We start from the raw sequence: 25,704 nt of genomic DNA on the forward strand, positions 1-25,704 counted from the left end.
TGCATTAGTTTATTCAAGAGACATATGGGACACAGAGACTAGAGTATAGCAGAGTACAGGAGTTTTTCCATTATCCCCTACACATTTCCCATTGCATTACAAGTGAAATTGGAGAAATAAAGCCATAAATGAGCAGCAGTTATCGCGATATGTTGTTTGATTTACGTTAATAACGAAGTTTTGTACCAGCAGCCGTCAGTTAGCTTGTGAGCTAATCACTCCAGTAACGGTGTAAAGTTAGTTAACGTTGCTGCCTCCACGTTTCCAGTGAGAAACACATTAACGAGCTGCTTCTGGGTTTACTTTATCAGATAAGTTACTCCACTACTCTCGCCCTCCTCGTATCGATAAGATATGGTTTGAACATGTGAAGCCCACTGTTACCTGCCCACTCTGTCTTTGGCTCGACCGTCCTCGGCCGGGGAGCGGGTCCGGTTGCTCGCCCGGTTCCTCTTCTCCATTGCCCCGGTGGTATCCTTACAAATCCGTGCTACAGCCTCACTGCTGTGTATGCATCCACTGCTGTGTTTCTCCCCCTCCCCAAAAAAAAAAAAAAAAAGTTTACAGAGTCTGAGTGTCGAAGTCCTCGGTGAGGTAAGTTAGCGATACGGTTCACTATTAACTTTCTCCATGTTTGCGTGCGGAGAGCCGGGACAAGACGCGGCTTTTTCCTGGGATTATCATGCTATTCTCGGGTAGGGAAAGCAGAGGAACCCGTTCTTACGCTTCCCCCCCGAGCCAAGAAGTCGCTTTAGTTGCGATTGCTCAAGTATTTTATCGATCCGCCGACGTGCAAAGCCGTGTGGGGAGTTTCCTTTTGACTTTTATCGCCATCCACATGCACCTGCTGCTGCTGCCCCCCCTCCTCTCTATCTCTCTCTCCAACTGGCCTGTGGCTCTAATAATAATAATTAAAAAAAAAAACATATAACGACGAGATGAATGCTTCCCAAAATTATGGTCCAAAACACAAGTCCCTGTCCACAGCTCCTGTCCGGACTCCGGGGGAAGATTTCGGACTTGTGACGTTGTCCCAGGACACACACGTCTTCAATCAGACCCTAATGCTGCTTTCGAGTGATTCCCGTAACATCCTACTTCAGAGCTCTCCTGGGATGGCTAAGTGTGACTTATGCCGCATTCACGGGGCTTTGGTTAGAAGTTGGAGCTGCAGTGGTGGAAGAGTTATTCAGTTCAGGTTAAACCTTGCTCCTTTAACATATATGCCTAATAGTAACTAGTAACCACTGTTTTTTTTTTTTATGAAGGGTTAAAATTCTTAATATTACTTTTCCACTATGACACATATGTAATACTTTGATTTGTGTATTTCATGTATACACAACCCTTGTTTTTGCGTTGTTGTCCCTGCAACATTGAGGAAAAATAGGTTTTTCAGAACATGGTGTAAAAACCTCCATTGGCCCAAAATGTATTTGTCATATAACATATCACATTAATGTCAACTGTTGACACGGACCCAGCCTACTACAACATGACTGTCAACATCGGCAACTCCCTGATCATAAAATCCCTAGGATGCATTTAATATGTCCGATAACAACTAAAGGCAGCAGCAAATGGTAAGTAGCCGCGCCCTCTCCAACACCGCCACGTAGCACAGGTAAATACAGCCATCCTCTGCTGGGCAGCAGTGCTCCACTGAATAAGTACCTGGATTCAAACATATCTGCTGCATGGGGGATTCCAGGCTTCCTGCAGTCTTTGAAAACCATTTGATGTTTGCAGATATGATGGATAAAAAGAAAATAAGAGGTAGGTTTATTAAAATAAATGGAGAAACTCAAAAATATTTCACTCAAATTCGACAGCTTACCTCATCTCTTTCTGTCCCAGCAGAAGCACACGTTCACATCCTTAGGGAAGCATTCAAGGACATTTTTTTAATGAGCGTATATTAATATTTTAAAAGAAACAACTATAATGACTTTAAAGTCCTGCACAAGTAAGAGTGGAAAACCTTGCTCTTACTGGAAAAGGTGGTGGGTATCAAAATGACGCAAACCTTACATGAAGTCACCAGATGTCAATTTGATTATGTGCTAATGAGAGAATCTGGAGCAGAGCCTCAGACACTGTCCCAACGCTGTCACCCACTTCCAGGAAGGACTGTTGCAAAATGACACACAGCTTTTTGGTGGCTATCCTTGTTATAGTTTCTTATTTTCCAGAGTTGGAAAAAGGTAAAAACCATGTGGGGATAGAAATGTGGTTAGTATAACTTTAATGGACACTTTTTAAATCGTAAAAAGTACTGTTTGATGTGGCACGATTTAGAGTCACTGGACAGACAGACTTGTGGGTGTGTGTGTAGATGACTGTGTTGAATGTTGTTTAACCAATATTAACAGAATGCAAGTCTACAGAAATTCACCACATTTGTAGAAAGTCATGCTTAGCCTGACCTAAATCAAATTACTTCAAATTTGATTTAAGCATTTCTGTCCTACATACACACACTCAATAACAACACCACTGCCTATCAGGATAAGCCATGGATGGACAGATGATCATGTAGGCCTCTGTCTCTGATCCTCTTGGGAAAAATACCAGAGTAAGTGCAAACGCACACTCATGTTCGAGCAGTAGTGTAATCCTGCTGGTGGGCGTTGTTGGATCTGTGAGCTTTCCAGCCACTGACATGTTTGGCAGTGCTGTGTGCAGCCATTTATCTGGTAATAATCAGTTTATTTTTTAGAAAAACACTAAAAATGTACTAGGCACTGTTCTACAGATAGGCAATGTAATCTTAATGTTTAACTCTAATTAGTCTTTCTAGTGTTCATGTGTTCATCAATGTGGTAGATCATGAAAACAATATTTTACCTTCCTCGTCAGAAATCATATTAAAAACTGTATTCATTCATTTGAGCTTAATGAATGAATAAATAAGGCAGCATTAATAGTATGCTCTCATTTTTAAGAAGTTTATTTAAAAACATGAGCAAGCTACATTAAATACTGTGCTGTATCTTGATAGACAGTCAGACTTGAGCAGCATGCACCTTACAACGAAATCATCTGGCTTTGGTACACCTCGGGATCCCCCACCAGGAGCTGGAAAAAATCTGCTGGGAAGAAGGATGTCTGGACTTCCTTGTTTAGCCTGTGGTCACTGCAACACGTCCCCGTATGAGTGGCAGAATATGTATGGGTGGATTGACAAAGATTTGTATTGATTTAAATTATAATACCCTTTAAAATCTAAGGTCAAACTAGCCCTTCTAATACTAAGTCTTCATATCAGATTATGCAGCATTAATGCTTGTGCATTGTGAATGCTTATGCTCCACCCATGGCAACCTACTGTGGTAACCGTAAGCAACCATTACGTGTTGCACATAGAAAATAAACAGTTATCAAGTTGCCAATGCTGTTTGCAACAATTCAACCTTGATAAGGTCTGGACGACCAGTGTAACTGTTGGAGGTCATTTGGAGGTTATCAGTGCAATAACAAAATATTCAAGTGGACTATCAGTGGGGGTTTTATTTCTTATCCTTATACGTGTACTTAATAAAAACACTAGCATTGCTTGTTGTTGCTTTTGTTAGTGTAAGTTTGTAATTACTGTGTGTTGCTGATGTATAAAGGAACTGAAATCTTTAATTTTAAATTCCTTGTACAGTTTCAGTGGAAAGGAGTAAATGCTGATTCTAGATGTAAGATCACTGTAATAGCTCCAACCTAGAAAGTAAAAGTATCAGTAAATCGTATGATTTTGGGTTTATACGTTTCTTTGACTGAAGGATCCCCATAGTTGATTGTTGTGTACTTTGGTCTCTGTTTTGGATTGTCCCTCTCAGTTTGAATCTCATGTGATGTTACAGCAGAGGTCTCGCTGTCTTCTAATGCAACGTTATTGGCAGTGTCTTCAGAAAGTCTGAAATTTTGCGGCGCACTAGAATCTGTTGTGTCCACTAGTGTTACTTCCTCTTTTGCCTCTACATCTTTATCTTGTGGTTTGTTTTTTGTTATTATATGGTGGGTTTGTATCTTTATGTTATTAAGAGGACATAGGTTGATGTCCTGAAATGTTCCCATTGTCACCAATCCAGTCTTAAAAGCAGTCATAGAAGTATCAGAGTATGGTGAGGGCCTTGCAACTGAAGGAGTTTCTGGGTGCGGTGCTGATTGAAGGGAGGAATCAAGCTGGTCATCAACATCTTGTTCATAATCCAATCTGTAAACACGTGGGATTACATACTTGGGCAACTTTGTTTGAATGGTCACAGCTTTGGTTGGATTCGGATCATCCACTGCTCCGTTCTCCATGGGGTTGCGGTCTGTATATGTAGACAGCCACTCGGGTTTGGGCTTTAGAGAGCATCTCACTTCACTGTGTTCACCTGTGAGTGAATCCCTGTGAGCGTGTTGTAGGGCTCTGTGAGGAACTTCTGTCTTCAAGTTAGGTATCTTTTCCGAATGGGAACTTTCTGGTAGTTCCACTGAATATTGTTTAGGAGAGGAATCTACACATGTGGACCACACAGGAGAGCAGGTCATGATGGTTGCCACATGCCAGTTCACTTGGGCTTCTACTTGTGGAAAAAGCCTGCAAGGTTCTGGGAGCAAGCTCTCGGTGACAGATGTTAAACAGAGTAGCTCTAGATGTCCATATTTTAACTTGTTCGTGATACTGGTTTCTTCTGCTGTAGTCTGAATTTCACCTGACGTCCAGGCCTGAACATCGTTATCATAAGCTCGACCTTTTGTATGCTTCAATGAACAATGGCCTTCAGCTGTTTGATCTGAATGCCGGCCCCCCATTTGCCTCTCTTCCTCTGCTTTCAAACAGATTTTTTCTTCCAAGTTTGAGTTTATTTCTGTTAAAACGTCCACCGCCTGCTCTGGTCTTTGTTCTTGCCCAGCGGTAGTTTGATTTCCTTTCAACTGTTGTGCAACAGATTTACTTTTCATGTGCTTGTGTTGGTTTTGTCTGTGAACAGCTTGAGCCTCCACCTGTTGATGGCATCTGTCAAGACAAGCTACCCTCTGTTTTATATTACTTGTCATCTTGACTCCTCCAGAGGGCATTTCATGTGAACCTTTCAAGTCCCTCCCCTTACATACAGTGGCCATGGTCTCAAACCTCTCCATCAAAGAAGATAGGAGGAGCCCTCTTCCGATGAGTCTTGGTTTGACTGGCTGTTTGTTCAGCATGTTCTGTCCCTTTTCCTTTTGCTCAGCCATGGCAAATTTGTTGACAATATCTTTCACACTTCCCCCCCTCTTGGGTCCTGTTTCTCGTCTGGTCTTGACCTTTTTGTGCATGTCTTGGTCACTGTCTTGACAGTGGTTCACATCACCTGCCAGTCCTCTGGAGGACAGAGTTCCTACCTCCCTTTGGTGGGTGATGGGAGGTTTGGGGTTAGATCTTATGAATTTGGATTGGAGGAGCTGGAATGTGGTAAGGCGCCGGTGTATTAAGCCTTCATTCCTTTGATCCCCTCCATGCCTTCTGGGCAATCTGTCATTTTGTGGATCTGACCAGCATTTTTTAGGGATCTTGGGTCTGGTCTCAGTAGTTATTACCTGGGTCATTTTCTGTTCTTTAGGGAGCTGAGCAGTCTGAATGTGAGTCTCCTTTACAAAGTCTACAAAATCTGACCCTGGCTTCTCTGGGTTTTTGTTTCTGGTGGTCCACTTGGGCAGATCTTGTGTTAGGTAACGCAGGAGACTCTCCAGTATCCCTCGGAGCACAGGGCGGCAGTTGCGGTCTCTAACCAACTTCCTCAACATACCGGCATCAGGGCTGATACTGGTTTTCCGAGAATCTGGTCTATGGAGAATAGAGGACATGCAAAACTTAATCGTGTAACCATCTGCAGCTAAGCATACCTAAATAGTAACGGATATTGACAGCAAAGTTGAAGCATGACTGGCAAATTATTAAATTTACTATTGCGTGAAAATAGTGGCACTGCTGGATGCATAATTGTGAGTTATATGTCAGAAAGGATGGTCACTAATTACAAAGGCTGTCATTACTGTAACTTTTTTCCCACGGGTAGTCGATGTTATGTGTTCTGCACTTTAAACTGCATTTACCACCTAGACTATTAGCAGAACTAAATAATTGTACAAAATGTGTGGCTTTAGGCAAATAAGTTGTACCCAAACCCTGGAGTAACCTTTTTCATGTTCATGCACTATTTTGACTTTGTAGGTAGATAGATAGCAAATATTGCACTGCACAATGTATTCTAGACAGGGCTTACTGTAAATAATGGCACTCCATCATCATCGTTTCAAAATATGGTGCTAAATTTGTGTTTTTCATGCAGTTGTAGTGATGAAAAATGTTAATACTCTTTTTTTTTTTTAACTGATAGATAGCACCACCATTAAAAATACTTGCGAGATAACTCTTGCTTCAGTACACCCATTACAGCATAAATGCTTGAACATTACAATAAGGTTATCTTTAAATCTCTTTTAACCCACGTCAGCCAATCTCTCAGAAATGAGCATCACATAGATTAGTTTTTGGAGGGTAGTGAATTTGGGCTTTCACTGTGACCATATGAAACTAGTCAGAGTAATCTCCAAAAAGGCCTACTTTCTCTTATTAATCTTCTACTCGAGTGATATTTGCGTCAATAAACAGTGCTTCTACTTGAACTGGATATACCAGTAGCCATCCCACCACTGCAGCAAAGTAGAGGAGGTAAAATGTTCAGACCTGAAATGGAGTGTACTCGCAGTGTGAACTTGTTACAGGTGATTAGTTCAGGGGATTGTAGAGGAGGGTTGTGTAGCAACAAGAAGAAATCTGGGAGAAAATTAAGATAGGAGATAAGCTGTCCATCAAAATAAATGTTGTAGTTAAGATAAAGAGAGACAGGCACTTCATGCGTGATATCCGAGTCCATTTTAATGTTCATATCATATTAATAGTCACCATGTAATGGAGCTTTCACAGTACACTATACCTGATAAGAGCATCACAGTGTAAATAATAAATGATCACAGTATATTACTATGCTACAACTCAGTAATGTTATGCATAAAAGTTAAAATCATCTCACAATTTTCACCACGTTACATGCATTAAAAAGCCAAGGTAGATCAAGTTTGCTGTGGACAGAGACGTATCAGTAGACTTTATCAAAAGTTCGTACAATGTTTTATGCTGATTTTGATCAATTCAATTTCTCTATCACACAACATAACCATGTGCTTTATGTTAATCCAGGTTAGCTTTAGAAAAGGAAAAGGTCAGAAAGGAAATTATCTTTTGATTGTTAATTTTGAGAAAAGGTAACTATACTACAGCCTTAGAGTTTCCTTTTCCCCACAGCTCTGTCATTTGATATTAGGCAGAGTAATAGAGACAAGTTACTCCTCCCTGCCATCAACAGAACATGCAATTTATGCAAACTGATTGCAGATGTAGTTCCAGGAAAGCAGTCAAAGGCCGAAACTCAATGACCTAAATTGTCTCCCTTTCGATGTCCCTCTGCCTCACACCTACAGTGACAGGTGCTTTACATTTTCCAATTCATGACAGATCTGTGGATATCTAAATCAAGGAGGGAAGGGCAAGAGAGGCGAGTAGAGGATAGGATGCCCCTCAAGACTATTGAAATGCTACCAAGGAGGACTAGAAGCTAGTGTGGGATAAGGGAAGCATTTTTTCAGTCATGTGCAGTTCCTCTGGCAGCCAGAAGGGTTCAGGCCTGTGAAGAGCAGGATTACTTGTCTATGCACTTCTCTGAAGACGCTGCTTTGTGTAGCGCTTCTCCCAACTCCTCCAGGCGCTCTCTTTTGTCCAGATCCTGGTACAGTCCTGCGGGAACCTGGCTCAGGCCATGCATGAGGCCATAAAGACAACCTGCGATCAGGCCTGTGGCTTCACTCTCACCTAAATAAAACCAGCATTTTCACAGAAGTCACAGTGAGCAGGCTGTATGTATGTTTATCTGTCTGTGTTTAATGTGTCTTGCAGGTGCAGAATGCTGTGATCCTCACCTCCGTGAAACATGGCTCGTTTACACAGTTCAGCCCAGTCGCCCCCTGCTGCCAGAAGGGCATCGTAGGCTATCATGGGGGCATCATGACCCCTCCGACCTGCACGGCCTTCTGAACTCCAGCGCTTATACAGCTGTGGAGAAAGTAACAGCAGCACACTGTTCCTGTCAGGAGTTCTGTTGATGTAAAAACCTTTTATTTATGTGTGTATTTCTTTTTTGTGTGACAGAGAGCCAGCATTTACCTTGTCTGTCTCGTCAGCATCATAGCGATCAGGGAACGATGGTTTGTTCTGTCCTTCCTTCTCTATCTCCCTCTCTTCCAAGTAAAACTGCCACTTGGCCTCAAAGTAGAACCAGTTTTCCTGATACTCTGCACAGGAATGCATAATCACACACATTACTGGTATCAGCTGATAGTCATGCTCTCTACGACACATGGGCATACCAAACTCAGGAAATTACCATATATATACTGTAAAACATATACTGAAATTACTCTTTTTGTTTGTTTTTTTTACACAGAAGTTTCAGTTAACCTGGATCAATGAACTAAAGTCTGCACACCCTCACAAACACAGTCTAACCTGCCATGTGTCGTATGGTCTTCCTGCAGTACTCCTCAGCCTTAGGGATGACCTTCATGAGCTCGCGGCCCCATGTCACAAGAGGTTTCCCCTGGATCGCATAGGATGCAAACAGCGCTGTTGTCAGGGAGCCTAGGAAGCCTGAAGCCAAGAGTTACACCATAAGTCAGTTTATCTGCAACAGAATAAGCATCCTGTAGTTTCTGTAGTATTTTTTTTGGTTATGTTAGAAACTGCCAACATTGTCACCTGTGGGGTGGTTGTGGGTCATTCTGCCAATCTCAATGCTGACCTCCACCAGGTTGTCTAGTCTCTCAGGTGGCCAGTATCTCATACCCACACACATGGCCTTGGCGGCTGCCCCGAACCCAGATCCTGGACATAGACACACCCAGGCACACATTTTCATATACTGATCTTATGATGGACTCTTAAAATGAAAAAAGAACAGTATCTAAAATCTCCACCGGCCTTTTTCATTGAAGGGTGTATGCCAGGCGAGCAGGAAGTTGTGAGGTTTGAGGTGAACACAGCCCTCCACTGTGGCAGGATCGGGGGCTCTGCCCTGGAGAGACACCATGGCTTCAACATAGAGACGCACCAGCTCCCGGTACAAGTCCTCCAGACACCAGTAATCTGGGCATACACATAGTGACTGAGAGTCATTCATGATTGGCATGCAAGGCAAGATGAGTGGTGCTGCAGTGGGCTAAGTTTAGCCTCAGCCTGCTACACCACAGATTAGGAGCAGCATGCCTGTGGAGAGAAGGGAGTCACTTCCACACACCACGAGGTCAACTGGGATCCTCGAGTGGAGCCCACAGTCATCCTGCTAGAATTTGTTTATGTGTGTACGGAGAGAGAGAGAGCCGATGTTGACAAAGAAGCATCACCTCTAATTTAGTGATGCAGGACTTTGATGAAAGACAGGGAACTTTACCCTCTTCACTGGGCTTAGATTCAGATTCTGTTACCGAGATGTGTTCTTTATCCTCTGCTTCAGATAAGAATGTAAAATACACTGAATAAGCCTCTTTAATGACTAATAAGTGGGCTACTAGAAATGCCTTTTAACAATGGAGCCAAATTAAGCATGTGTATATGCGTGCAGGGCAGGCATTGTGGCTAAATAGAGCTTTGTAATCTCAAAAGAGGTCATCACCATTTCACAGGACCGCTGTCATTGGCTTTGAACTGCATCTGCAGCCAAACATGATACCAGCAGATTACGGAGGAGTCTGCTATTGTTCAGCAAAGGAAAGCTGAGGATCAGTTTTTACAAAGTGGTCTATTTTGGACTTTTCTGTCCCGGCAACTCCTGGCCACCCTGTGGGGGCTTGAAATGACATTTGAGTGACGGCATTTGTAATGAGCTTTCTACCGAGATTTTGTCTTTGATGGCCGGCTGTAAGGATGGATTATGGCATGTCAGCAGGTTTTGTCATTCAGAAATGGTCTGCCAGTAAGTGATTAGCAGCTTTCATTGACTGTATAGAACAAGCTATTCTGGTCCCTCTAAATGTAGAAAGATCGAGAGCTCGGCTGGACAGGTCTGATGTTTTGTCTATATATTAATGAACAGATAAAGAGAAAAAAGCTTTTGGTTTTATGTGAAGATATGATGATAGATGTCTGAAGTATTGATTTGATATTTGACATTTTAAAATAGGAGAAAGATACAAAACAAATAATCATAAACCCTCTGTCATTCTTCTACATCAACCTTGAACATACCTGTTACAAGTGCTTCTGCTGTGGTCATGTGCATCAGCGTTGCATCACTCAGGGGCCAGTTATCTGGGTCCAGTTTCTGGGCCCCGAGTCCCCCCAGAGAGGCCAGTTCCTCTTGGATCTTCTTGCCTGAGGTGCATCCTTCCCATCGACCCTTTCTGTAGCCTAAGGCATCACCAACAGCACCTAGAACCATGGCTGCCTTAAATTTTTCCATGATACTGGCTCACGTCCGCTCACCCAGCTAATCACGGAAAAAAAGATGTTCTCTTGACTGAGGCCGGCACACTTCTCCTGGGATTGAAACGGCTCCTGGCACAAACAATTTCAGCTGTAGGTCTTCTTCACCACCTCAACAGATTCATTATAATAGAACAATGGAAACAGACTCAAACTCTTTAGCCCCAAAACATCCTGAAGAACTCTCACAATTCTGGTAAGACCTCTGTCCCCGCTACATAACAGCTCTACCACCTCCCCACCCTCAGAGCTCTCTTCTAGTTTCTCATCAGTTGTCTCAATACCAAGCGTTGTCACACACACCCGAAAGCATCACGTTATCAGCCACAGTTTCTTTGTGTTGGGCGGCGGCGAGTTCAGCTGTGATCAGGTGTCTCCTAAAAAGGCAATCCCAGTGGCCCCCAAGCCTAAGAGCTGGATGGCTGGGTGTGGAGTGGGAATGGGGGCTGGACACACTGGAAGAGATGCTAATGTGCTGCTGGGCCGGAGTGCATGCTTGTCAGCTGGTGCTGGACCTTGTTGACATCCCAGCCGTCCCATGGGAGAAGGGTAAGAATGGAGCATCACCCCAACTGATGCCCGTCTCACCATTAGCCGGCCTCCTCCTTTATTTCAGTCCAACTCTCTAATCCTCATGTCATTATTTTAAACTGATTTATTAATCATCCTGAGTTTCTATAGTCCTTATCTTCACGTAATACCTTGACAACTAATACCTTTCAGTTAAGCTAATTACTTAAATCTGTTATTCCCAACCCTTTATACACCTTAATTTTTTTCATTTATCTGCTGGTGAGTGTACCCCTAAACATACCCAGTAGAGTAACAGTAGACAAAGCCAATGATGATGAGGATATGCAGCAGGAATGCAACCTGATAAGGGACAACTGTTACCAAGCTGACATTTTACATACACTCAAACACACACTGTAGGGCAGGGGTTTCTCAGCAAGAATGTGGAGATATTTTGTTCCATTCACTACTGCCATTTAGTTTACATATTTCTGAAATCAGTCAGTGTTTGGCTTGGATAAAAAAAAAAAAACTTCCTCCACTGGATATAAACAACTTCTGCATAGAGCATAGCATAGTAATGGAAGAACTGTGGTGTCATAAGGTATAATCCTTTTAGCTTTACAAAATACTGTTATCCAATCCATATTACATGTTCACATAACCTGTTAAATAAAAAGTAACAAAATTTGATGCTGAAGTTCTTGTTTTAGTCAAGTTTGATGAAATGCATAACACATGTTGATGCACTGAATATCAAGTTGTATATTTAAGCTGCAGTTTTGCAAACATTTTCCATGTTGTGATTCATATTAATTTCAGCAAAATATTAACATGGGGATACTCATTTCAACACAACACAATACAATATCAACTTAAACTAAGTGACAGGTCACTTTGCTTCTGACAACAAAGTACTTTACTGACAGAAGTACACATTTTACGAGACAGTTAAAAACAACATGCTTTATTGACAACTTTCTTAAAGAAAACAATGTCTGGTATGCTTCTGTGACAAAACATAATATTCTGTAAATACCTGTTTTTTATTGCCGGCTAAAATAATACTGTTTTGATAAGAATGATCTGCATGACTAGAAACAGTTGACCACTCATTTGACAAATAAAAACGTACCAAATGTACCATATTATCAAACTAAATACTGAAGAGATGTCACATTTTCTTTCTCCGGACAGACGATGTCAGATCGACAACGATCAACTGGGAAAAGCTTTCATGGCATCTCGCTGTTGCAACAGTCAGAAACACTTTATATGGGATATTTCATTGCACCAACACACGTCTAACTTGCTTATTTACGTAGATGAACAACATGACACATGTAACAGCTCCTACAGTGACTGTTTAACAGTCACAATGAAGCTCGTTTTATTTGCCACTCATCTGCATTTCAATCTGGGACTGAAATCGTAGTAACTTTCCCTTCCTTATCTGCCTCTTAAAGTAAACTTCCTGCACGGCACCACAGTTTATGACTGACTTTCTGTTTACATAAATATGAGAACTTAAACACAAGTTTGTCAACTTAAGGAAAAGGCAATTATTTCCCTGTAGTTAGATGGTGACAGGACAGAGAAGTTTGATGCGGGGGGAAATAATCCAGCCTTATTTCAACACATGGCAAAGGCTTTATCATAGTGACAATTGGCAGAACCAGACAGCATTATGCTTTTGCCGTTTAGAACAGAAAGCATGGCAAATACTGACATAAGTACAGGAAGCCACCTGCTGCTCACTGTGACTGGGAGAGGACGACTGGTACCTGAGCTCTACCTTCTGTCACTCTTTAGCAGAAAAAGGGGCTGCATTTAGCAAATAGAGTTATTTAGTGTTTATAATTACATATATGAGTAACAGTAAAAGCACTGCTGCATTCACCCCCCCCCCCATGGGTTAAAAGGCTCAAGTGTTCTGAACAAACTGATCCTTACAGCTGGGTTTGCTCAGTTTTCATATACTTGTGACCACATCCAGCTGTGATGTAACATTGGATGAAGGAACATTGAGAAATGCTGCACAGCTACCCCTAGATGGCAGCGCAAGCAGTGCCTCTCACTTTTCGCTGTGATAGTTCTATGGTACTTTACATACCAATCTTGCCCTGCAGTTGCTACTCCATAAAAAGCAACGGACTAAAACCTCAAACAGTGTAAACGGACAATAAAAAGACTCCTGGCTGGGATGTAGACGTTCATTTTAAAAAAAGTCTGGTATGCAAGTGAACTTCATGTAAACTCAGTAGCTGTATGCAGCACTGCCTGATAAAGAAACCCTACAACAGAAAAAGTGGTAAATCAGTGCAGTTTGTGGAGTTGGCAAATCATCGTCACCTGGTTAATAGAAAACAGTCCACATGCCAGTCAGTTTCTCTTTGTGTACAGCAGTTTACACACCGCAAAACTAAAGTCAACCAAATGCGTAACGCAGTAGCATCCTTAAAAATGATCCTAAATGCTTCTTTTGTACTAGTCACGATTATAAATGCCATTACCTGTTTTCTCAGATATACATTTTTCTTTCTTTCTTCTAAAACTGAATCTATTCTTATTCCTATAGGTACAGTATTTTACAACTGTAACAACAGTGATTCTGCTGGTGCTGAGCACAAAAAAAAGCATGCTGCTCTGTCCAATTCTCAGTGTGAATACAAAATGTGGATCCGAACTTTTCTCACTGTCGCTCAGTTAAGGTGAATCATAATTTCTTAACTTCTAATAATAATAAAACCAAATGAAAATATTTAGCATTGTATTGTAAAAGAGGCAATATGTTTAAACCCCCACAAAACACACACACTCATCCGCACCCACACACACACACAATAATGACCAAGCCACACTTTCTCTCTGCTCTCACTGTGATTGTTAGAGAGCTACACATTCGCAAATCTCAGTGAAAATAATGTGGATTACTTTTTTTCCTCCTAAAACATCCTTGGCACTGTCACACTAGCTGACAAAAAACATGCAGATTTTAACAGACTGTTCCATTCACAATTGACAACGTAAGAGGCCACATCCTACTGCATAACTTAATCCTCTGTGTGCTGAAGGTTCACCGTTACCGTCCCTCCTCATTGTGCCAAAGGGTGCAGGTTAGTGAGCCAAGTCTACAGCAGCAGTTCAAAGCCACGCCCACTGGTGATTTGCCCATGAGTGACGAGTTTTAGGGTACCCATCATTTCCATATTGCAATTACAAGGACTGTCTGTCCTGTTGATTCCCCCTCCTGCTTTTCTCTTTGATCTGGTGTTCCACGTCACTCCCCAGCCAGCCAAGGCATCTTTATGCAGTTATGCATTCAAGTTATCTTGACGACAAGCTGCAGACAGGCTTATTGAGAAGTAGTCTCTTTTTGGCTCATTTGTATAAAAATCCTCATTCAAAAAAAGAAAATTTGGGAGAAACACAAACTACATCCGCTGCTTGACGCCGGGACAAACACTATGTCATGTTGCGCTTATTCCCCGTCACAATCGGGCGAGCAAACTCCACAAAGTCATCTATAAGGACAGGCCACGCCCCTGAGGAGGAAGGAAAACACTGACTATTAGTTACAAATTTCAGCGTAATCTATTACAATGACTTTGTTAATCAAAGCAGTGATCCAATGATGGGGAACATTTACAGGTGCCCCCTGCTGGCCTAAAATGTAGCCAGACTGGATTCTAACCTACTGTGTGCCATACAAACTGAACAGCATCCTACAGAAAGTATTGGAAGATGAGGAAGGACCTTAATTTTTAGAACTATTACTGTTGTCAGATTTAATGCAACAGCTTGAGTGAAGACTTTTCAAGCAAAATTCAACTTTAAGTGAATGTCACTTTGAAAGTGTCAAATGCTGGGTTGTAAGACCTCGATCTGACATTTGCTGGAGTCCGAGTTAATCACGGTGTGTCTGACTGAATTATCAGCACACAACCGTATCGTGTGTACTGTGTACACGTATGGACTGTGTCATCAATAGCCTTTATCCTGAAGAGGCTTTAATAATCTCACCTTCCTCATCATAGTTTGACATGTCGTCTGCAATCATATTGCCAAAGTCCAGAAGGAGGTTCCATGTGTCCTTGGGAATTGAGCGCTTGTGATGCTCCTGAATGCAACACAGTAACAGGAAAAGAGTGGGAGTTAAACCTTATGGTGTGCTTACAATATTAGACGGTCCCTGTGCATTGAAAAATATTTAATAATCTCAACAATAAATGCTAGCTTTGTGAAACTTGTTGACAATGAGTCAAAAACTTATTGAATGTACTTGTGGTTTTGTTCTATTTGACCGTATTCTACAGTATGTTTTTTCTAATAGTTTTGCTTCTCTAGTATGTAAACGAGATGGACAAAATAAAAATCTAGAATATTTAAAATCTCTGGAAATCTATTCATATATTTCTGTAATATCCCACTGACACATAATATAAAAAGGGTGAAAACAGGTGTAACAGCAGTGTCCTCTCTCACCAGCAGGAAGCGGTTCCACAGGTCCAAAAACTTGAAGCGACCTGTGAGAACTAGATTCCAGTAAGCAACAGCCATCTCTAGATCTAGGACACAACGGAGAGTAAGATGGTTCAATATTCTTTTATTACATTTATTTATTTGAATAAATCCAAGTTAAAACCGATCTGCAACTTTAAAAACAAGCTTTACCTTTTTCCACACATTCTTACGTTCTAAATGTTTTGTGCTTATGCTTACCTAAACCTTTCTGTCCGGGGTTCTTGGCAAAATTGAAGGTAAACTGGTAGAAGTCCTTGAACTTCCCTGTGTCTTTCAGCTCCTGCTCTAGCCTGGGAAGGATTGCCTTGAGTTTTTCAGGACTGTCACAGCTAGAAGAGCATAAAAACAAACAGATCAGCCTTCCAACATCCTGTTATTATGAGTAGTGAACCGCACACAGTATGTACGTTTCGTATGTGACACAAATGTTGTAGTCCTATAATTCTTGTAGGACTCACCTTTAACAGAACATACAAAAAAAGAACAACTTTTCATTATTTAAAAATAACACCGTCATTAATGTGCCAAGACTGCAGTTTCATCTCTGATCAAATGTTGCAGGTTTCCGTGTCAGTGTTGCTCACCCTAGCTCGGCCATGCCATCCAGGAACTCTTTCCTGCTGAACTCGCACTGCGTGGCTGCCCTGAACTTCCACGCCACCACAAGTATGCTCATGCTAGCTGGGTCCAGGGTCAGGTCATCGCAGAACTGCTGGATCCCATCAATGCCAATCTTATTCTCATCCTGGGGATCTGCGAAGACAGGCGAGAAGAGTGAGCAAAACAGTGCCAGCAGACGATAAAAAGCAGAGTGTACGGATGTCACCGAGAGTTTGGAAGTCACTCTCTGACACTTGCCTTTGTATCTGCTGTAGAGCTGTTCCAGCTTCTTGCGGTCCACTGAGGTTTTCATGGATTCTTTGTAGTACAGGTCTGGATTCTGGAAGTAGTTGTCTGTGGCAACTTCTAGTTTCCAGTCATTCTGCGTCAGGCAGTACACGGCTGTCCTCTCCCCGGCCTGCGTGAAGGACATGAACTGCCGAACCTTGTCCTTCTGCGATGACTTCAACTTGTGCTGTAAACAAAGCAGGCACACAGGTAAACGCAGGGCTGGATTAACCTCTCAGGGCTATACTGGTATGACACTTGCTATACGAACAACCTGGGGCGTTCAGGACCCCCGACAGTCTGGGCTTTATCTAGCCTTGGGTAACTGGGATGAGCGCACACACACACACACACACACACACACACAACCACACACACACAACACAACACACACACACACCACACACAACTCACAGCCTGAACTTTATGAACATTTAATTAGACTGCACAATTTGATTTCATTTAAAAACATCCGTCTAGAAACTTTTTCTGTCCCTCAATCTGTACATAAAAAAAAACTTTGATGTGATTATACTTAACACGTGCATAACAACTGTGCACCTGCATAACAATTAAAAAAAAAAAAAAAAAAAAAAAAAGTAACACTCAAACCACGCGTGCAACAGCCTATGTATTAGTATAAGTGAGGGGAAACACCGACACTTCCAAACGCACCACCACACTGTTCCGTTAGTTCAGAAAAAGACCTCCTAGGGTTAATGTAATCTACACGGTCATCGGGAGGACTGCAGACCTAACCCACCCGATGATCAAACAGCAAATTCACGGTGACAGGCCAGTGTTTGGCGACCCACATTTCCTAGGGAGGGGACGTTTGATCCTGCAGGCGCTCTCCTGACCCGGGGCAGCAGCATAGGCGAGTTACCAAAAAGGGAAAGGTACGTGCCGCAAGTGCGGGTGTCCGATCTCAAAATACCAACAACTGACCTTCCATTTCCCTCATATTCCCGACACACATCACCCTGACAATGCGACACTTGGGTTGAGGACACCCCGATCCCACATATCGGTGTGTCCCCTGAACGTCAATGACGGCCGGTACCGGGTTTTGGACTTGTTTTAACGGCGCTAAAGAATTGCCCCGGTTTCTCATCTTTAATCTTACCTACCATTTTATCACACGCTGTTTTGGCCCGCTTGATATCCAATTACCCCTGGTGCGCATGCGTGAAAAGAACTGCGCTACTGTAAGGGCAGTGGGTTGATGGGAAATGTAGTTCTGTGGCACTTGTGATCTTACAGGCCCTGTGTTTTTAATACCTTTTCTGCTTCAATAGATACAGAAATAATGTGCTCATTTGTCTAAAAGTGCTTCTACTGAAACATACTTAAAGGTAAAGTTCACATTATAACTTTGTATCAAACTGTGTGTGTTGCCACCACAAACATATCACAGGTTTACAGTCGATGAAACTCCGCGTTGAACTTCTTTTAAGCCGACTTGTTTGTTTCCTTACACGACATTTACTTATAAAAGTGAATTTAACACACGAACCAGCTGTCCCAACTCGACTGCACTTGACACGGTCGAGCTACGAAACACAACACCTGAAAAACTACAACTCCCATATCAAAGCTGATAACGATGTTTCGGAAGTAATCTTAAAAAAAAAATGGATCAAAGTTACATTGACGCGATTAAATCGAGAAAACAACGCAGTAGTTGTTCAAATGTAGCTTTAGTGAACGTCAGCCTCGTTTTGAGACATGTCTCTATGGGAGCTATGTGCAGAAAAGTTACTGGTATTAATGTACACGATGTTTTTTTGTTAGCAGAGTTGTGTCACGGGAGTGTGTGTGAGGACTGGCTGGAGCTGGTCTGACAGCTCTGAGCAATGTGAGGGCTAAACTTAGCTTTGCTTACAGAAGAGAGGAGGGGAAAAAGGGGGAAAAAAAGAAACTTTATACACACTAAAAACAACAACAAGTGGCATAACTTCCTGTGTGGATTCATTAACAGCGGCGTTGCCTACCTGGACGGAGTAGCGTTAGCATCCCCTTGTTAGCACCAGTAATGCTGGTGAGGAGGAGGTCGAGGTAAACATGAAAGTTGGTCGCCAAGTAAAATCGGTGAACGCCTGCATCGACGCTGGCTTCAGCTATGTGGCAGGGGAGGAGGGGTGTCGGTGGTGGTGGTGCGGTACAACAGCATGATTGTTCCCTTCTTCAGCTTCTCCTTCAGTCGCGGAGTGGAGTTGAGAGCCAGGACAGTGCGCAGATTTCACAGGTAGTTGAAGTCTTTTTCTTTTATGTTGCTCAGTGAGAATTAAAGAGGGATTGTGTGTGTGTGTGTGTTTGGGACATTAAACTAATTCATAGTTTCATGGTGTTTACTGGTGTGTCTGATGATTCATGTCTGTATGTCTGTGTGTGTGTGTGTGTGTGTTCAGCTTTGTATGATGCTACTCTTGGCTGTAATGTTGTTTGATTTATTTCTTCATTGTAGGGATGGCAGAATTTGTTCCAGCTGTTTGTATTTGTACTTCATGTGTGCATGCATCCATGCAACCAGTCCAAATGTAACTGCACATCAGTGGTGGTATTTAATTAATGAAGTTTGGAGTTGCTTGTACGTTTTAAACTGGTTACTTTTCAAGTTATAACCAATGTTATAATCATGACACATTGTTATAGATGAATCCAACCCAACAGTGTATGAATGCTACTGTGCTGTTGATTTCTAGCAGCAGATTGGCTGCCAGTCATAGGAGGAAGGACAGAGGAAGAGTTCGGAGAGTAAACATCCCTCAGCTTGACTCATGCTCACAAAGGTGCGGTCCAGCTTTGGGTGTGAATGCATTCAGTCATTATGCTGGGGTTATAAAGTATTAATGTGCAAGCAAGCGCACGGTGTCTGGGTAGGAGAGGGCATGTCGTCGACAGTGAAGCGGTTTCTCAATAGGCTCTGTCTGTATTCCACACATAGATGGAAATACAGCATTAGCAGCATTCGGTGTGGGAAGGATAGCTGCTGGAATTTATACAGGTGACCTGCTCAGTCAAGTCAAGTAACACGACATGACAAGGTGCTATTAGCTACTAAAAGCTGTCAGTAGGACAGGCCACAGGTGTGTACACACAGCTGCTGCTTAAGCTTTTCAGCTAAAGATTAAATTTGTCTCTTGAGATGACTTTAGTAAGAAGCACAGAGTGCACAGAGTAGCCCACTTTAAAAGGGATTATCTATTAAATATTTTAGGATAAATACTGCCTCACTATCTGTGCTTTAGAGGGGATGACTGGCAATTCCTTTATTTCTATAATTTTGTTATTATCAACAAATCCCATGAAAAGACATAAACAATGTGTAAGTCCATCTCTCAATACTTTCGCACTTCCCCAGCACCAAGCCCACATTTTCCTACTGAGGACACAGACCTTTTAAAAAACAAGTCACAGTCTATACTTTGTGTTTTAAAAGAGAGGCTAAATAAATTCCTAAACCAGCTGGGCACTTTTCTTTTGCATTTATAGTAACTAGGGATTTTTTAGGGCATCATGAATCTGTATCGGCTCACACAGTGCAACAGTGTGGCTCACTGATGTTTTTAATTGTTTTTGCACAACAGTGGAGGCGTATGGCACAGAGGAATAAGACATATCAGTCTTTGAATACACAGACATTTCTTTTCATGGGATTTGCTGACAATCAGAAGAGCATAAAATATTGATGTCGACACCAAACGTTTTGGTATATCGTAGTATTCTCCTCCTCATTGTTCGTTTTCTGTTGATCTTTGTAACAACCATGCCCTTCCTGCAGTCACTGTTCTGTCTCTTTCTCTCTCCATTCCCAGGTCTCTTTCTCTTTATCAGTCTCCACCCTCGGGTGAAGAAAGAAGTAGAGGTTTGGATGCAGGTTGTATGTTGGCTGCTGTGCCTTGGCACGGCAGGGGCACTCGCTGTGCTGCAGAAGGACCAGGTGGCCCAGCATGCCATCAAGCTTTATCGGAGCAAGGGGGCCACACACGGTCATGGCTGGGTGGCCAGCAACTGCAAGCGGCTGGTGGGTCTCCTGCGTCAGAAGAATGTGGTTGTCAAGAAGCTGGCAGCCGCTGCTGATGCTGTTGGACGAGACCGTGCCCTTTCGGAGCCCGAGAGGCACTTCCAGGTACCAGACTGAGAATAAAAACCAGATGGAGCAATGGCCCTCTATATTGAACAAAATGTGGGGATTTGCTGTCACTGTTGTTTATATATATATATATTTAAAGTATATTGTTTAAGCCTATCACCTGGTACAGTACATAATGTGCAAGATATATCGTCTGCAACTCTTCAGGGTTGTGTCTTTGTGTGTTGACACATTCCTGCTTGTACAGTATTTTACAGTCATATTTCATACTTAAGAGGAGATGACCTGATTAGATTAGAGCAACTAACAATTATTTTTGTTATGCTTTAGTCAGTCAGTTATTTTTTTAGTTAGATTAGGTTCGATAATCTAACAAATGTGAAAAATGCTATTACAATTTTCCAGAGCCTGTCTTTTAATGTCTTGAAATTGCTTGTTTTGTCCGCCAGCAGCTCAAAATCAAAAAGATTTACACAAGATACAAAACATAAAAAAGAGAAAATCCCCGTTCATTAGAGGAGCTGGAACAAGAGAATATTTGTCTTTTTTGCTTTATTAGTGATTAATGCAAATGGATTATTAACATTGTCAAGTAATTATATAATTGCCAGACATTAGGCAGGTTAAATATCTTCTTGTTTAATCACTATAAAACATTCAAGTGGATTATTTTTCTCAGGGTAATGAGAATCTCTCCGTTTTGACCTTTGTTATCTGGATATGCATTGTCCTATTTGTCACGTCTAATCCCTGAGGAAGACATGTCAACTGCTCTTGTCTAGTGTTTCAAAATGAAGACCATACAAATGAGCTTCAGTAAAAGAGGATGTCAGGTATTGTTTAATGTCTGACTGCTGTCTCCCTGTCTGCTTTCAGGTTCACACTCTGGAGGTTTTCCAGAAGGAGCTGAATGAGAGTGAACACCTGGTGTTCCAGGCGGTGCACAGCCTGCAGAGGGCGCTGCAGGGAGACTACAGGGATGTGGTCAACATGAAGGAGAGCAGCAGACAGAGGCTGGAGGCCCTCAGGGAGGCGGCAATAAAGGTGAGCCGTGGTCAGCAGTGTTTAATGGAGACTACGTCAGAGTGCAGGAGAGCGGGCTGAGAGAGTTCAGTCAGTCTAAGGGAACCAAGATTGGTGTTTCTGATACGAAGGAGAGTAATATGTCTGGAAAATGTTTTCATGTTGTACATAGAAACTTGTACAATCTTTTGAACATTTTTAAACTTGAAGTGAATAGGGCTGCATCTAATAGCTATTTTAATGATGAATAAATAAATTAAAGGTGTAGTTGCAGTGCAAAACTCCCTCACATCCCCCTCCCCTTCCAAGCACAGACCGCTGAAGTTTGGTATTGTTTGATTTTTGGGCCCATTTGTCATATTATAACATATGACAAAATCAGACAAATATGATATTGATTTCCATCATATCACCCACCCATGTGTAATATTATTTATAATTTCTTATTCTTGATGTTCTGTCGGTGTATTTAATCTATGTAGGCTTTCCTGGGTGTGTCAACTGCCACATACATCCCTGTTAACATGTGTGTATAACCTACTTACTAACACATCCTGTTGGGTTTTGTTCTCACCCTTCAGGAAGAACAGGAGTATGTGGAGCTGGTGGCTGCTGAGAAGCACCAACAGGAAGCTGTTAAGAGTGCTTTAGCCCAAAATAAGACTCTGTCCATGCTGGATGAGATCCTGGAGGACGTCAGGAAGGCAGCAGACCGGCTAGAGGAGGAGATCGAGGAGCACGCCTTTGACAACAACAAACAGGTAGCAAGTTGCACGATCAAGTGGTTGCAAGTCCGCCTGTTCAACAAAGCATCGAATTGTGCCTCACTTCCATATTCGCTGTTGTGTAGATGAAAGGAGTAAATGTAGAGGCAGTGTTGAGGGTGGAGGATGACGAGGAGAATGGAGGGAAGAGGAAGAACAAGTCCCACCAAAAGGAAGTGGAGGATGACCTGGGACTGAGCATGCTCATTGACTCGCAGAACAACCAGTATGTCCTGACCAAACCACGAGACTCCACAATGCCCAGAGCAGACCATCACTTCATCAAGGTCAGTTTATTCCTCCCGCTCAGGTATGAGTGACTTCACTGAGTGAACTGCCAGGTTATTGCGCCTCATGGCAGGAAATTCATAAACACATTATTTTAAAACTTGTAGAGGAAAGTAAAAAAGCAGTCACAAGGAAATAAGTAAAATCAGAGCCACCCACCGTTAGTGAATGGATACAGATATACATGTACTATATTATGGACAAAAGAAGGTTATCTTTTCTGGATTTGGACCAAGTACACTAAGTACATTAAACCAATAAGATCAGACTTTAATTAACTTGAGTGGAAATCATTCAACTCATTTGTTTTGAATCCTTAATAATGATTAAAGTAGGGCAGTATCCAGTGTTTGATACAATTAAATTTTACCCTGCAGGACTTGGTGTCGGTGGTGATGTTGTCCCTGCCCTGTGGTTGGATTTGCACTCTGGTTGGTCTTCCTCCTATGTTTGGATATATCATCTGTGGTGTCCTCCTCGGTCCCTCTGGCCTCAACAGCATCAAGGTGTGTGTGTGTATATCTGTGTGTCAGATCAGACTTAAAGAAAACCTAGTCTCAATTTACTTTTCATGCTACTTGTTTATGTCCCTCTGTCCTGCAGTCTATGGTCCAGGTGGAGACTCTGGGGGAGTTGGGTGTGTTCTTTACTCTCTTTGTGGTAGGACTGGAGTTCTCACCTGAGCGCCTTCGAAAGGTAAACAAGACAGATTTAAATCAGAAATGTACAGTAATGTAATGTAATGTAATTTTCATCAACGTTTGTTTTGCAAGCAGTAAGACTATACGTAATACAGGAAACTTGCACTGATGTTAGGTTTTGTAAGCAAGTTGAAATGACCTCAGACTTGAGTTAGACTCAAGATATGTGACGTTTCAGTGTTAACTAACTGTATAAATGTCTTTTTTGTTTTCTGAGTAATGCTCAACTAAATACCTATAATTCCCTCAATGCTGCTCAACTCGTAATTATTAGCTGATACATTAATGACTAAATAAACACCAGCTGTTTGGTAGATTTATACTAAATTAAATTAAAATGTTCAATAGATTTTCCAATTTAAATTTCAACTTTGTGCGGTTAATTAGATTGTTTGGCATTTCAACTTGCATGAAGGACTTAATTTTTATTCTTGCTATCTATCATAATTTTTATTCTTGCTATCTATCACTGCTTCATCACTTGCTATCATCAGTAGTTGCTCTCTGCTAACTTTTTCTGATGTTACTTTACCTGGAAAATGGGCAATATCTGTATTTTTCTAACTAAACGTTATCTGAAAAACCTTTTTTTTTTTTATGTTTTGGTAAATCGTTCCATATAGCAGGTTGATAACAATGTATACCTACTGTGTGTGTGTGTGTGTAGGTATGGAAGACATCCGTCCAGGGGTCGTGCTACCTGAGTCTGCTGATGGTGGGGGCTGGTTTGTTGTGGGGACAAGTCCTGCATATTCGACCCACCCAAACTGTCTTCATCTCCACTTGTCTCTCCCTTTCCAGCACTCCACTAGTGTCCCGTTTTCTAGCAGGGGGGAGTAGAGGGGACAAAGAAGGTAGGTATGTACGTCTGTGCACATATATGAACAAAGATGTGCGCCATAGTGACAAACAGTCTTTATTCTGACATGGGGCTATTGAACACAGCTTTGTCAGCTTGTTACTTTCAATTAGTATGCAGCTGTGATTATCCAACAAGCCTAAATACAGAAGAAGAAGTGTTTTGTTTTAGTACATGAATTAAAAGTACCGTAGACAATGGTCAATAATGTGAGTGTGTGTGTGTGTGTGTGAGATAGGTGATCTGGATTACAGCAGCGTTCTCCTCGGGATGTTAGTAATGCAAGATGTTCAGCTCGGTCTCTTCATCGCCGTCATGCCGACTCTGATCCAGGCACAGAGCGGAGACTTGGGCAGGTCAGTTAGTCTTTTTCTTTTGTCCTCTTCCAACCAAACACACGCAGCATATTTTTAAATCTGTTGTTCCCTTTGTGAAACACAGCTTCCTGTTTGGAAGTCTCCGCGTGTTATACCTCCTGGCCCAGGTCCTGGTCTCTCTGGCTGCTGTGCTGCTGCTGTGTTTGTTACTGAAATCATTCCTGATTGGCCCGTATTACAAGAAACTGCATGCTGAGAGCAAAGGCAACAAGGAGATCCTGGTGCTGGGAATGGCAGCCTTCGTCTTTTTCATGTTGACGGTACACACGTCGCTTTTAATCGTTTATTCTTAGAAGAAGAGCTGTCTTTTTTTGTTCAGTGCTTTCTCGCACAAATGTATTATTTAAACTCCTCTGAAGAAGCTGTGGATTTTTCTCTTTCTGACTGCAGGTGACAGAGTTTTTCGATGTTTCCATGGAGCTGGGCTGTTTCCTGGCTGGAGCTTTGCTGTCCACGCAGGGTCACATGGTTACCGGGGAGGTCATGGGATGCATCGAGCCAATCAGAGATTTCCTCGCCATCATCTTCTTCGCCTCTATCGGTCAGATCCAACACAGATCTCAGCTTTATTATCACGTTGCACCCTTGTTCTTAACTGATCTTGTGTGTTTGTGTGGTGCTGCAGGTCTCCACGTGTTCCCCACATTCGTGCTCTATGAACTCACCATTCTGCTGGTGCTCACGCTCACGCTCGTCATTATGAAGGTACAGCACTTTTCTCATATTTGTTTTTTTTTTTTCCTTCTCCAGTTTACCTTTGCCACATGCTCACTCCCTCCGCTCTCCACTTTAATCCTCCCTTTTCTCCCAGTTCATGATGGCTGTACTGGTGCTGTCGGCGATCCTGCCTCCAGGTTCCCGACACATACGGTGGGTTGTCTCAGCTGGTCTGGCTCAGGTCAGCGAGTTCTCCTTCGTCTTGAGCAGCCGTGCCCGTCGTGCTGGCATCATCTCTAGAGAGGTCAGTGATGAAAATATGTGTGTGTGTTATTCTGGTCCACTTTATGTCTTTTTCATTTGCTTTTTTTATTGTTGCTCCCTTGTGTGAAGCACTTTGTACCACCTCACCTGGTAGAGCTGGCGCCCCATGTACAAAGGCTAAATCCTTGCTGCAGTGGC

General features: G+C 42.3%; 4 protein-coding genes across 8 annotated transcripts in view; 1 reads left to right on the forward strand and 3 right to left on the reverse strand.

The window, feature by feature from the left end:
- The window catches only part of grtp1a (growth hormone regulated TBC protein 1a), an 8,854-nt gene extending 7,846 nt beyond the window's left edge, over nucleotides 1-1,008 (reverse strand). Inside the window, exon 1 of the mRNA XM_035651745.1 lies at nucleotides 385-1,008. Within this exon, the coding sequence (XP_035507638.1) occupies nucleotides 385-461 (77 nt within the window). The 5' untranslated portion in view covers nucleotides 462-1,008. The remainder of the gene's footprint in view (nucleotides 1-384) is intronic.
- Nucleotides 1,009-6,839: 5,831 nt separating this feature from the next.
- On the reverse strand, nucleotides 6,840-10,839 carry adprhl1 (ADP-ribosylhydrolase like 1). Its single transcript, XM_035651752.1, has 7 exons — nucleotides 10,316-10,839; nucleotides 9,053-9,217; nucleotides 8,831-8,956; nucleotides 8,582-8,722; nucleotides 8,240-8,367; nucleotides 7,996-8,128; nucleotides 6,840-7,888 (listed from the first exon to the last, which is right to left on the reverse strand). The coding sequence occupies exons 1-7, from the start codon at nucleotides 10,527-10,529 to the stop codon at nucleotides 7,719-7,721; spliced, it is 1,077 nt and encodes a 358-aa protein (XP_035507645.1). The 5' UTR covers nucleotides 10,530-10,839; the 3' UTR covers nucleotides 6,840-7,718.
- Nucleotides 10,840-12,003: 1,164 nt separating this feature from the next.
- Nucleotides 12,004-18,611, reverse strand: dcun1d2b (DCN1, defective in cullin neddylation 1, domain containing 2b). 4 transcript variants are annotated; one of them, XM_035651751.1, is made up of 7 exons: nucleotides 18,472-18,611; nucleotides 16,448-16,664; nucleotides 16,174-16,342; nucleotides 15,788-15,918; nucleotides 15,551-15,633; nucleotides 15,089-15,185; nucleotides 12,004-14,610 (listed from the first exon to the last, which is right to left on the reverse strand). In XM_035651751.1, exons 2-7 carry the CDS (start codon nucleotides 16,620-16,622, stop codon nucleotides 14,531-14,533), a joined length of 735 nt encoding a protein of 244 aa, XP_035507644.1. In that variant the 5' UTR covers nucleotides 16,623-16,664; nucleotides 18,472-18,611; the 3' UTR covers nucleotides 12,004-14,530. The 4 variants fall into 4 exon arrangements, with proteins under 4 accessions (XP_035507644.1, XP_035507643.1, XP_035507641.1 ...); XM_035651750.1 differs by lacking the exon at nucleotides 18,472-18,611 and adding an exon at nucleotides 17,608-17,666; XM_035651748.1 differs by lacking the exon at nucleotides 18,472-18,611 and adding an exon at nucleotides 17,293-17,577.
- Nucleotides 18,588-25,704, forward strand: part of tmco3 (transmembrane and coiled-coil domains 3) — a 7,946-nt gene continuing 829 nt past the window's right edge. The window contains exons 1-14 of one of the 2 annotated variants that reach the window (XM_035651746.1): nucleotides 18,588-18,725; nucleotides 19,183-19,269; nucleotides 20,296-20,609; nucleotides 21,450-21,617; nucleotides 22,178-22,357; nucleotides 22,447-22,647; nucleotides 23,026-23,154; nucleotides 23,252-23,344; nucleotides 24,017-24,203; nucleotides 24,447-24,564; nucleotides 24,650-24,845; nucleotides 24,976-25,126; nucleotides 25,211-25,290; nucleotides 25,397-25,546. In XM_035651746.1, the coding sequence (XP_035507639.1) occupies nucleotides 20,352-20,609; nucleotides 21,450-21,617; nucleotides 22,178-22,357; nucleotides 22,447-22,647; nucleotides 23,026-23,154; nucleotides 23,252-23,344; nucleotides 24,017-24,203; nucleotides 24,447-24,564; nucleotides 24,650-24,845; nucleotides 24,976-25,126; nucleotides 25,211-25,290; nucleotides 25,397-25,546 (1,911 nt within the window). In that variant the 5' untranslated portion in view covers nucleotides 18,588-18,725; nucleotides 19,183-19,269; nucleotides 20,296-20,351. The remainder of the gene's footprint in view (nucleotides 18,726-19,182; nucleotides 19,270-20,295; nucleotides 20,610-21,449; nucleotides 21,618-22,177; nucleotides 22,358-22,446; nucleotides 22,648-23,025; nucleotides 23,155-23,251; nucleotides 23,345-24,016; nucleotides 24,204-24,446; nucleotides 24,565-24,649; nucleotides 24,846-24,975; nucleotides 25,127-25,210; nucleotides 25,291-25,396; nucleotides 25,547-25,704) is intronic. The other variant, XM_035651747.1, reaches the window with a different exon arrangement.

This window comes from Morone saxatilis, unplaced genomic scaffold (assembly GCF_004916995.1).
Source record: "Morone saxatilis isolate NCDOM2014 unplaced genomic scaffold, NCSU_SB_2.0 Contig11, whole genome shotgun sequence".
Lineage (NCBI taxonomy): Eukaryota > Metazoa > Chordata > Actinopteri > Moronidae > Morone > Morone saxatilis.